The sequence below is a fragment of the Pagrus major genome, chromosome 5 (assembly GCF_040436345.1).
Source record: "Pagrus major chromosome 5, Pma_NU_1.0".
NCBI lineage: Eukaryota > Metazoa > Chordata > Actinopteri > Spariformes > Sparidae > Pagrus > Pagrus major.
Window position 1 is genome coordinate 31,064,546 of NC_133219.1, and position 12,315 is coordinate 31,076,860.

At 41.4% G+C, this 12,315-nt stretch overlaps 2 protein-coding genes across 2 annotated transcripts; both read right to left on the minus strand.

Annotated features, from left to right (window-relative positions):
• On the minus strand, positions 1-3,777 carry pdxp (pyridoxal (pyridoxine, vitamin B6) phosphatase). The gene is made up of 2 exons (XM_073465468.1): positions 3,083-3,777; positions 1-460 (listed from the first exon to the last, which is right to left on the minus strand). The coding sequence occupies exons 1-2, from the start codon at positions 3,678-3,680 to the stop codon at positions 114-116; spliced, it is 945 nt and encodes a 314-aa protein (XP_073321569.1). The 5' UTR covers positions 3,681-3,777; the 3' UTR covers positions 1-113.
• A 3,751-nt stretch (positions 3,778-7,528) lies between these two features.
• Positions 7,529-11,212, minus strand: LOC140996175 (UDP-glucuronosyltransferase 3A1-like). The gene is made up of 9 exons (XM_073466472.1): positions 11,151-11,212; positions 10,941-11,061; positions 10,593-10,756; positions 10,226-10,390; positions 9,856-10,064; positions 8,980-9,125; positions 8,702-8,787; positions 8,059-8,278; positions 7,529-7,966 (listed from the first exon to the last, which is right to left on the minus strand). Exons 1-9 carry the CDS (start codon positions 11,182-11,184, stop codon positions 7,699-7,701), a joined length of 1,413 nt encoding a protein of 470 aa, XP_073322573.1. The 5' UTR covers positions 11,185-11,212; the 3' UTR covers positions 7,529-7,698.
• Positions 11,213-12,315: the final 1,103 nt, after the last annotated feature.

The following is a 12,315-nucleotide window of genomic DNA, read 5'->3' on the forward strand; positions in this document are numbered from 1 at the left end:
TCAGAACAGGGATTTTTTATTTTTTTTTGCAAACGCCAGATTAAACATTGCACTTGAAATGAAGTAGAAGCAATCTGTGTTCCATGTTTGCGTACTGGAGGCGAAAGGACTCGTCAATTGCTCTGATCTTCCAGTTCCTCAAAAGCCGGTAAGAAATCTGCAATGGTGTCCACCACGTAGTCGGGCACCAGGTTGTGGTTGGTGGTCAGCTCGCTCTTCCTGTACTCCTGGGCCTCTTCAATCTGAGACACGCCGGTGAGAGTGAGCATGGTGTCGAGGCCACAGTTGGACCCGAACAGCATGTCGGTCTCTAGACGGTCCCCAATCATCAGGCACTGGGAGGGGTCCACCCCGCTGAACTGACTGGAGATGCACTCGAACATGAAGCGGCTGGGCTTGCCGATCACAGTGGCCTTGCGGCCTGAGGCCACCTCCAGGGCTGCGGTGAGGGACCCAGAACCTGCAGGGGGTAGAGATAAGAGGAAGGTTAGACATCCTTGGACACATTTAATTTTGATACACTATTCTGCAATACTTGATTCAGTGCAAGTTATCATCTACAATACATTACAATATCTGTGTGACTGAAGATGAAAAAATACCCCATAAATTATGTTTATTATGTATTCATTTCCTGCATTGTGGTGTCTGTTTCATGAAATTTGATGACTGATATGACACAATGAACCAAAGAAGAGGGCATAGAGTTACCAGAGAGCTTGAGGACTCTGGTATGTGACATTAAGAGAATTATTTCAGAGCACATGCATGTTTTAATAAAAATATAGATATCTGGTGCCACTGTATCAATGATGTATCACAAGAGGAAGTGATATAATACATTCCCGTATTTATACTTTGTCCCACCCCTCGAATCGAGTACTGCTGTTTTCCAGAGAGCCACTGGTTAAGGTCTGTTTCTGGGTTACTGAGGAGGGAAAATTGGCATCTCATACCTGAAAGTTCACTTTGTGTTTTGCTTATTTGATTATGTGTAAAGCAAAGGTCTTGTTCTGCATTATTACCTAATCTTTTTAATATTTTTGTTCTGTCTTTCTTCGAGGTTACCTACTAGGGTTGTGCTAGGAAATGAGGAGAGAGAGGGGATGGATGACACGCAGGAAAAAACCCCCGGGCATATTAATAAAAAACCCCATTGCATATTTTAATGGTGAGACTGAGCACCTGAAACAGTTCTTGTTGAGGCCCTGTTTGAATACTTTTTTAATATATTCATTCAAACCTATTTTTAAGACTCTGGGAATCAGTTGAGGAAAGCCCTCATTTTCAGTGATGCTGTGCGTGAACAGAGACATCAAGCAAAGCAAACACAAAGCAAACCAGAGTAAAGTAATTAGGCAAACAACAGCGTTGTTAAAAATGGATTTTTTTATATTTTACTGCATTAGCGGGGGAGGACAGACATGGGTTACTGACCAAACACTCTGTGATTACTACCAATTACTGTTGCAATACAGAGCTACTTAACACTTAGTTTAGTTCATGTTGTAGAGATTTCAAGAGACTGCAGCACTAACACTAAAATCAGTCTTTCCAAGATCAGACGTGGCACGACGTACGTGAAGAACCAGCCAGCCACTGGAGCGAGTTAAAAATTAACCAGGGTAACAATATAAGTCAGATGTTATATAATACACAATGGTAATTTTCCAATCAGTTCTTTAAAGGTAAACAGATACCAGTGATTATAACGGCCAACCGACCTTATCACGGAGGATGCAGTGATGTGTACTGTAGCTGTCACTTAAATAATGCTGCTCATTTTTAAATATATATGTGTGTGTTAAAGTGACACAAAAGCTGAGGCCAGGTGGTATTTCAAAAGTCCCTGAGCTTCCAGGCTAAACATACTGTAGTCTGCACTGTACACAGGTGATGGGGTTACATTAACAATGCACAGAGTGAGTGGCAGTCAGTGAGAGCCCCTCTATTCAGCTGTGGGTAACTCATCACAGTGAACACCATGCCATGTTTGTATTTCTTTGTCCATAAGATAAGTGTGTGACGCAGCAGGACAGCAGCTAGAATTTGCTGGTTGACCTCAACCTTAATTCTGTTGTTGGCTCAAACTATTTTGTTTGTGTCGGACATGAGGAGATTAAACCCTGCGGCCACAGCAGATTCACACCGACACTCCAAGTCTCCACAGATACACACAACACGAAAGCATATAGGGTAAACTGGGGCTAATCGTGATATGAGACTTCATCTTAGATTTTTTACATCACATTTTTCAACATTTTTCCCCTCTTTCTATCTTTTTATTCCTTTTACTGTTCTTAATCTATTTATGTTTTTATTTCTTCTGATGTGACGTTGTCTTATTACTGAGTTTATTCTTTTATTTATTTCTTTATCTGCATTGCTTTTTCGTGATCTTGCCCGTTTTAAATCGCTTTTATTCCTTAAACTTGTAATTACTCATGTTGACATTTTGTGTCGTGCATTTTGTGTTTTGCCTTCTTGTCTTAACTTCTCCTTAGACTTAGGCTTCCTTGTTTGGCTTGACTGTTTAATGTTCTGTAATATTGGTCTTACTGAGTTTTCTGGTTTTTTGCTTTGCTTGTTTGTCAAAGCACTTTGTAAACTCTGTTTTTAAAAAGGTGCACTATGTAGTTTTGAGGAAGAAATTCAAATCAGAAGAGAAAGATCTTCATTATGTGGCGGACCCTGCCACCTTTCTAGCTTCAAACAGTGTTCTGGGGACCTCAATTTCCTCTGAGAACAGCTCGTTTATGGGAAAATAAACATTTCTGAGTTTGAATTTCTTCTCCAAAACTACATAGTGCCCCTTTAAATATTAGGACAATAGAAATCCTGTTATGTATGTGACATTTTCCTCAGGCATTTAAATTGATCAACTAAACTGTAATATAGATTTGCTGTTAGTTAAGCATGCAGTCACTTCAATCTGAGGGGCCCCCTGACCTCTGAGACTCCTGGGTCAGAGCCCAGCAGGCCCTGACAGTGATATCCCAAACACACAGAGGTGGTCCTGATCTGGACTGGAATGAGCACGATATTGTGCAGAACAATGAGAGCCCCATCACCACCGTCATACCTGGCAGTATCCTTCCACCTGACAGAGGGTGCCACGGGTCGTTGTCGGTGGCCAGGAACAGACAGTCCGGGTCCCTCAGGTAGCACGAGGCTTTGGCCAGTTTGAGAAAAGTCATTTGGTCATCGTGTCCCACCAGCACCGCCTTGACGTCCGGAGCCAGGACGCAGTTGTAGATGGTGGCGTCGGGGTCGTCCGCCTCCTCCACGCAGGGGATGCCCGCCTGCTGCAGCTCTCTGCGCAGTCCGTCGCAGCCGATGACGAACACCTGGCCGCGGACCTTGACGACGTCTCTCAGGTACAGAGCCGAGCAGTACGACGAGCTGAAGATCTGCTCCAGCATCACGTCGGTGAAGCCCAGCCGACAGAACTTGTGCACGTAATTCTCCCGGGGCCTGGTGCAGTTGTTGGTGACGAACACTACGTTTTTGCCGTGGCGGATCAGTGAACTCACCACCTTCGCCGCGCCCGTGATCGCGTTCTCCCCGTGCCATATGACCCCGTCGCAGTCGAACAGGATGAAGTCCTTCGCCTCCAGCAGATTTCTCAGCTGCGGACCTCGAATCTTCTGGCAGCCTTTGAAGCCAAAGGCGCCTGCCATCCCGGCTTTTTCCTCGGTTTCCTCCGTCTTTCACCTGCTAGTGGCCCCCCATGTCAAAGGCCGGTGCATAACGTGGTGAAGACGGCGTGGAAACGATATGAAAACAAATCAACGTCAGGGAATCACATTGCAGAGTCCTTGGTGCGGTTACATACACTGGCAGCGGGGCTACATAAACATTGACGTCTAGCCACGCCCACGCTGTCAATACTAACCAATCACACTTCCGCACTTCAACCAATCAGATTCGTGTGTGTCACTGGCAACATCCTCTGAAAAATTTACATGGCGCCCCCAGTGGACACTTTAAATATAACATGTTGTCATAAAAGTACCTCTCAGTGAAAGTGCTGCACCAAATAAACAGTGGTGGAAGACGTGTGACGTCAATTAATACTGTATTACAAGTCAATGTTGTAATGTAAGTCTTAACATTATGCACAACTACCCCTCTCAAAGTGTTATATTATTATTTTGTTAAATTAATTTATTGTTATTTGCACATTGCAATATCAGTATCTACTGCGACCTTGCACAATCCGGGTCAAACCTTTTGCACTACTGGATAAATCTGGACAGTCTTCACCTACTTTAAAAATCGGTCACACTCTATTTATATTTTTATTTTTTTTATTATGTCTTTTAGGTATTTTTAGTATTGTTTGTTGTTTTGCACCTACACACCACAGCAAATTCCTTGTATGTGTAAACTTACTTGGCAATTAAAGCGATTCTGATTCTGATTATTGAGGCACTAATGTGTTAGCAGCATCTGGTAAAACTTCATTTTAAAGGTCTGCAAATTTCATGGAAAGTAGGTGGTAATTATTGTTTAATTATTATTAAACATATTTGAAATTTCTTTGAAATCACCCCGAAATAATTCGGGCATCATTTCAAAGACATTTCACACGTTTCTTGGTAATTACCAACTGATTACCATGAAGTTTGCAGACCTATATAATAAAGTGTGTTACCAGTTATTATAGCCTTCATGGCAGTCGCATTCAGTGCAGGACTGTTGTATTTGACCAAACAGACCCATAAGTGAATGTATGTTTTCATTATAATCTTCAACTATAAAGACGCCGTGTACAGTCATTCAGAAAAATGTGATGGAATGAATCTAGTGGCCAGCACATAGCCATACTTGACTGTTTACTTTCTTTTTATGACTAGTTGTGAATTAGGCTTAAATCCAGGAAGCCAGGATTGTTTGGAAACTAGTCACACTGGCAACTTTTTCTCCGGTCACTAGATGGGGCTCTGACACAAAAACAACACAGATTTGAAATACAGAACACACTGGTGAAAACCCCAGGAACTCTAATACATACAGTACATTCATGCACTCTACAGGCTCCCAGTTGGGCCTGTTACTAGTAGAGGAATCACTGAGCTGATACACAGAGTTTTACATTAGAGCTTATCAGATTTATTTCTCATTTCCTCTTTTTTTACCCTCAGTTATATAAGCAGCCACAACCAGTTCCCTCTACTATTGCATTTCTGATTCTGAATCCATATTCATCATAACTAAGACACAACTCATGTGGGCATCCTTCTAGAGCCACGTGACAAGTCTGCAACCCAGTATCCACTTCCACTAAACAATTGAAGTAGATCAGGACTTGTTTTAAAACGTCAATAAAATAAAATGGCTCCATTAAGGCGGTCGAGCTTGTGCACCCACTTCAGACAGGGTGCAATTCTAACTCTTTTAGCTTAGCAGCTACAGTGAAAACGTCTTTTCAAATCAAAATTTGGGTCCCCACAACTGACTTTCCATCATTATGGGTGTGAGCAGATAATGACAGAATTTTCATATTTGGGTGAACTTATCCTTTAATGCCAGTTAAAACTATATCTAATCATCCATTTTCCCCCCAACACATGTCTTCCTGACTTCAAAAGAACACTCAAAAGTAAAACCTTTCGATAACAAATCAGCTTTCACCTGCTCCATCGCACTTCTTTGAATACGACATTGTGATTACAGGATTTTATATCTGTAGATTTCATTAGCTTGTCACTGCAGAAAACCTGTGGTAAAACTGTTATGAACCAAGTGTCATGTTTGTAAATAAAACAGCTCGAACTTGGATGAAAAAAAAAAAACAGAACTGTCAATTAACTACAGTTACAATGTTTAAATGGTCTATTACTGTTATCTGTGTTCTCTGTTTTATTCTTTGGCACGCTCATCACTCTTTCTTCTGATTCTTCTCTGCTGTAGGATTTTCCTGCTTTCTATTTTGAGTTGGCGTATTCTTCTTCTGCTTCATTAAAGTTTGCTTTTTTCCCCCTTTTTCTTTTTTCTTCTCCCAGTGCTCCTGTCCTGTCATGCTTCGGCTGCTTTGCCCGGCCTGTTTTGGATTGCGTGCGAGACAGAGGAAGACTCACTGGCACCTGCAACTGCCAGACAAACAGACAAATGAAATGCAGGAAAGGAATGGACAGCTGAATGGACAGAGAACAAGCTGTCCTAATTGGTCATTATTTCCTTGCTAATCTATATTTTCCTCCCTGCTAACCCCCAACACAGATGTGAGGAATGAGAGGGGGGACAGGACAGGGAGAGGGGGGGGGGTCCTCTTAGGCCTGGTCTGGCTTGAGCGCTGACCGTGAACATTGCTGTGCGCTTTTGTGTCTTGTTTAGAAAGGGGAAGGAGACTCAGTGGAGAGCAGCAGAGGAGGGTGTGGAGGTCAGAGTTGAGACTTGCAGGTGGTGCTGGTGGTTAATAACTGAAGAGCCAGCAGACCATAACGCTGCTACAAACACACACATGATGCACACACACACTTTGCAGGTAGGAGTATTATATGACTCTCAAAGCAAAACAGCACACAAAAACAGTCTCAGCATTCATTCATCTCCTAACACAGTTTACCACCATTCGGAAACGTGCAGCAACAAAAAAGTTCTGCTCAGTTGGGGTGTATGTGCGTATTTTGCGTGTGTACTGTAAACCACCCCTGCTTGCAGTGCAGGCAGGTCAAAGCAGCACAGAGGTGTTGGACATTGTGGCGCTGCGGTACAAATGAGCCGTCTGGTAGACATGAAGGCGCTGGGAGGGGAAAGGCCAGGACACTTGGCATTAGGGCTGTTGCACTTACATTTATACACTAATGTTTAAACATTTTTGTTCTTTTTAAGTTAAGCCTTTTTCATTTTGTCTGCTTTGCAGTGAAGCTTTACTTTTGATAATTAAAGTTCATATTTTTGGGGAAAAAAGCTCCTGTTTTGAAATTTTATTTTTGTCGTTAAAGGGTAACTCCACCAAATTTCACATTTTAAAGTGTGTTTACAAGTCTTGGGGAGAACCACTGCATATGTGAAAAAAGTAGTATAAAGTTTTTTGTGGCTCCAGATGGAGCTGCATGTAATCTGATAAATAATCTGATGTAATTCCAAATGATGTCACTAAGTGGCTAAGTTGCATTGTGGGTAATGTAGGCATAACATTTTTAAAAAAAAAGTCCTGTGGTCCGGCTTTGCACTCCTATAACACTTTTGAACTCTTGGAGTTTAAAAACAAATGACCAAATTGAATCAAATTCGTCCTTTTCAAAATCTGGTGCTTACATTACCCACAATGCAACTTAGATATTGAGTGACATCACTGGAGGCAATTTATCACACATTAAGGTGTGTTTACAAGTCCTGCAAACACACTTTTATGTATAAAATTGGTTGACTTTCTCTTTAAGAGATACCTTCTCTGGTCCTGGCGGGGCTGATAAAGAAGTTTTAGTTCATTGCATGTGTCAGAAAAAATGTCTCCTACAATAACATGCCTGCTATCACCAATTGTTTCAGGTATTTAAAGACGAATTGTCTGAATCAGTTACAGCAAACATGGTTTATTTACTGAAGATCTGCAGTATTTTAGAGTAGCGGGAAGTCACTTTTTTACAAGTTCTCATGCTGGAACAGTACACAATAAGTTTAAGATAAACATGTAACACAGAACTGAGGCATAAACCTGAAGTGTCTCTGAGGAAATGTTAACTGCTGCTATTGTGTTTTTTTGCGTTTATCCCTGCTGTTCTTGTTCCTACAGAACGTCCAGCAGAGAACTACAGGTCCAAGAAGCCCCAGGAAGAGAAGGACCACCAGATCCAACAGGTATCTCTGGTGCCATGGTTGCGTCAGTGAAACCGGCCTTAAATGAGTTCCACCTCCACTGTGCAGGATGTGCTCCACCCACTGGACAAGTCGACGAGCTGGAGGGACTGGATGGGATTTGTGGATCTTGCTGAGGGACAAAGCTGAAGACTTGAACCTAGAAAAGGAGCAATTGTTGAAAAAAATAAAGAGAAACAAACACCTCTGTACTGGCATCACAAATGTTGCCCAGCTACACCATCCACATACCTGACGTCCTTTATAAGTGTTTGAATAGCAGAGCTTAGCAGTTCCCTGGTGATGTGTGTGGGTTTGATGGTGAGGCCAAGTCCCTTTGTTTCAGCCCTCACCACATTATCAAACTGGTCTCCAAACAGAGGGATTGCCAGCACAGGAACAGCATGGTACACTGCCTGCAGCAGGCTGTTTTGTCCACCATGGGTAATGAAGAGACGCACTTTTTTGTGACCTGTGGAAAACAAAAAAAATGACAAGAATTCATTACTGAGGCATTAATAGTGTTTGTTCAGTCTTTTTCATTCATATGAAACAATGCACAGATCGATGACCAGATTGTACGTCCATGATCAGTCCCACTGTATTTGTATCTTTGTTTATAATTTTAATGAGATAAAACATAACTTTAAAAAGCAGCACTTGATTATTATGGTATTTCTGTAAATATTAAGAGGTTAAAGGGAAAAAATGGAGAAACAGTGACCTAGCCTCCTTCTGCTGTTGTCTTGACTGACAGAAATCTCCCCCAAAATTCATTGTTTTAGTCCTCTTTCAGATAGTCATTGAACAAGCCCTTTGACAATCTACCATATATTGTAACTCACCTTTATGTTTGTAACAAATGGTTATGATAAGTGAGGCAGACTGTTCCTACCCAGCAGGTCATTAAGAGGCAGCCAGTCCACAAGCCTGAGATTAGGAGGTCTGTCCAAGTGATGTGGCCACCGACTGAGGTCATACCTGCAAGCAAAACACATCAGGTTCACGAGCTTCTCGTAGCATCCTGACATCAACGGAAAATTCCAAATTTATTTTGGTTGTTTTTTTCCCCATCTTTTCATGACTCTGAAAATAAAAATACTGTTTGTTTATCTCCTGTTTTCTCATAAAAGTTGATACCTGTGACAAACAATGTTTAAAATGATATTTAACCTCCAGAGCACGCCGTGAGGGATCCTGGAGAAGCCAGCCACAAGCTCTATAAGCAGATGGTCCACAGAGACTGAAGAGACCATTGATCCCAGAGTTACGACAATGAAACCCGCCTCTCCAAAACTGGAGATCCACAACTGAAGATCCTGAGGGATCAAAAGGGTTGGGGTATGGGCAATTGAGAAAATATGTAGAGGGAAATTTGCAGAAGGCATCATATATATCGTTAATTGTCAAAATGCTACATATATCATAATCATAATATGAAACTTAGAGCATATCATCCACCTCTATGTACCTCTATACAGTTTAATTTTTAAAAAAATTGCAGTGTTTTAATGTAGTGTACATCCTATAAATTTCCAGGAATTTACTGGTGACTGAGTTGTAAGAATACAGTAACAATGGTAAATTACGGTACAAGTAAATCTGTGATAAGGGTACAGCGGCATACAGTAATTTAGTAATAACCTATTGCAGATTTACAGTAATGTGGTTGAGTTATAGTCAACTGCTGTAACATACTGCAAATTGTTGTGAATTTACAATAATAAAAGATGATTGATTTTACCTCAAACTACTGTATTTCCACAGTAAAATTGTGTCTGGTTACTGTAGAAATGCAATACATTACTGTAATGTTCATGTATATTACTGTAAAATGATTACTTTATACTACTATGAATTTACTGCAAGTAATTAATTTAATAATTATTTTTTATAGTGCAGGATGTGAGGGAGATGGTTGTGCATGGGGAAGAACAATATTCCAGAGGGAAGTGGGATTGGCAAAGGTAGAGAGAGGGGAAGAAGTTAATTTGAAAACAACAAAAAAGTCTCACTAATGTGTTTATCATGTGTGTCAAGAAAAGAGACCTGCTCCAGAGGCTTCGCAGGTTTATTCAGCAGACCCCCCACCAGCACACTGTAGGGCATAAGAGGCTGTGGGAACTCCAGTGAAAAGTCAGTGTTGAATGCCCAGAGTTCGGCTCCTTGATGTAACTCCTCCAGACCACCAGGAGGTGAGCCTGAGTCAAGGTGGCGCTCGGCTACTTCCCTAAATGTCGACCATACAAGTTCTTGGCCTTTGATATGAGACACAAGACAAAATCCAAAATCACCACTGTATGTCCAATGTTTGTTTAAGGCCATTCAGATTTAATTAATTAATAAAAAGTGTATGAAGGAAATTGAGCAGATAAATATCCTTGACAATATGTGATGTCCCTTGTAACACCACTCTTACCTACAGGAGCCAGGAGTGAATAGAAGAGGTTTTTTGCACGGCCCCAGAGGTTCATGTGGTCAGACAGCTGGGAGCTAAAGACTGGGATGTAAGAGACTGGGCTGGGGAGAGCGATGGACAGAGGACCGTTCAGAGTGCCGGGATAGAAAGCTATATAGTTGATACCTGAAGTAAATGAAGAGAAAAGTGCATGGAACTTTTCATCTGCTGTCGATTGAACATTTTGAATGAATACACCTTCAATCTACAAATAAGTGCCAGTGTATTTGTCAGAAATTATAACACCGTAGTAATGTAGCAATGTAATAAGATTTAAAAGGATGATAGTAATTATGACTAATCAAAGTAATAAGAACAGCAGATGTACCAAGTTTGCGAGCCAGGAGGAAGGAACAGGGGTTAAAAGCATCGAGGATGGTGATGTCGTAGCGCTCCCTCTGGAGGAAAGTTATTACCTCTTTGTCCCCTAACAGCTTGTCACACTGATAGGACAGGTGCCCCATGAATTTTAGAAAGTTATTAAAGTCATCCCTGTGAGAAAGAGGGAGGAAGGAAAAGAGAGAGTAAGAAAAAGGCATGTAAATCTGATCAAATACAGTGCTGTTATAGACCAATAACTTCAACTATTTACATTAATCTAAGAAGGTTCGGAAGTCTAAAACAGAGTCAAAATGACAGAATAAAAAGACAAAATTCAAGGGTATCTGTTTGATACCTTCCCAGTAGAAACTCTGTTTGTTGCTCCAGGAACCAGCTGTTGTATTCTTCGATATATGTCTCTCCTACGGACCAGCTGCTCGTCTGGTAACTGTCTGCACGACCTGCATAGGAAAAACCTGAAATGTGTGGTTGTCAGTATGAAATTAGAGTGACTAAATCAGAGCAAGGATGAGAGAGAAGCTGTGCTGTCATTGTTATAATTTACCTGTAATAACAGGGTTGCCCAGTTGCAGAAGCATGCGGACCTCATGGCCATGCTGGTATAAGTTATGAGAAATTTCATCTAATAACAGGTAGTGGCTTCCTCCTGGAGGAGAGGAAAAATAACTGTGCTATCACTGGCTCACTGTTTGCAACATATTATGTGCATTTGCAGATAACACACATACTTTCCTTCACAAACTCTTTTAAAAACCTGTACCTAAGTCTTCTCATATTTCTGAACAAACATTTACAATAAATATCTCCATTACAACTAATAAAAGGCACTTTAACAATCACTGCTCCACTACTCACCAATTAGACAGACAGTCAGGATCTTGGCAGACTGAAGTACTGGAAGAGCCAGAAGAGAAAACATCCAAAATACAATCCCCATGTTGTTATCAGAGTTCAACAAACTGACCTGCATCCAAAGTCCTCCTAAAATAGTCTTCTGATTCAAAAATAAACCGAAATGAAAACCTTCCTGTGTGAACAACAATATCCGTGTGAGAAAGATTTCCCTTTTAACTCCGTAAAACAGCTACAGAGTTAGACCCAGTGAGCGACTGGGGCGGACGGGTGCTAAAACAGAGTTGTGATCCAGATAATCAGCAAATTTTCCAGGAGAAATCCGCAGGACCAAACGCAGGATTACCGACAAAAAAATCATGGTAAAATCACCTTTTGAGTACATCCATTTGAGCCAGAAGATATAGATGGTCTGCAGTGTCAAATTGATAGGGGGGAAATCCCAAATCCTTATTAAGTGGATCTAGATTGTATCCAGTATGGTTTGTCTTGCAACAAATGGAAATGGTCCAACATTAAGGTGCTAATTTATCCCTAATTACTCAGGAGGTTTTGGATGCAAGTCTGCAAGTATGATTCTGTCTATATGACATGTGCTTTCTCTAAAAGTCAGACACTGAGAGGTCTAAGAGCCCTGGACCTGCAGTGATAATGAAATGGTGGGAAAGAGAGAAAGGGTGGTGGGTCAGGGGGTGGGGGGGGCTCCCTAAGCCCTCGTATCAAATTAGACAAATGTCAACAGGAGTAACGTTCTCTCGAAGCTGCTGACAGAATGCAACCCCCCCCATCAATAAGTACAGGACAGCCTTTATTGATGCTAATATTTGTTGTGAGACCTGGACCTAATTAGGAATAAT

Bases quoted from the DNA above. Each gene is read 5' to 3' on its own strand.
- pdxp (XM_073465468.1), bottom strand. From the start codon at position 3,680: ATGGCAGGCGCCTTTGGCTTCAAAGGCTGCCAGAAGATTCGAGGTCCG. The intron at 461-3,082 runs GTATGACGGTGG...TACCCCCTGCAG, and splicing joins AGGTGGAAGGATACTGCCAG to GTTCTGGGTCCCTCACCGCA.
- LOC140996175 (XM_073466472.1), bottom strand. From the start codon at position 11,184: ATGCTTCTGCAACTGGGCAACCCTGTTATTACAG. The intron at 10,757-10,940 runs GTATCAAACAGA...TCTTTCTCACAG, and splicing joins ACAGAGTTTCTACTGGGAAG to GGATGACTTTAATAACTTTC. The intron at 9,126-9,855 runs GTCTCTTTTCTT...TTGATCCCTCAG, and splicing joins CTGCGAAGCCTCTGGAGCAG to GATCTTCAGTTGTGGATCTC.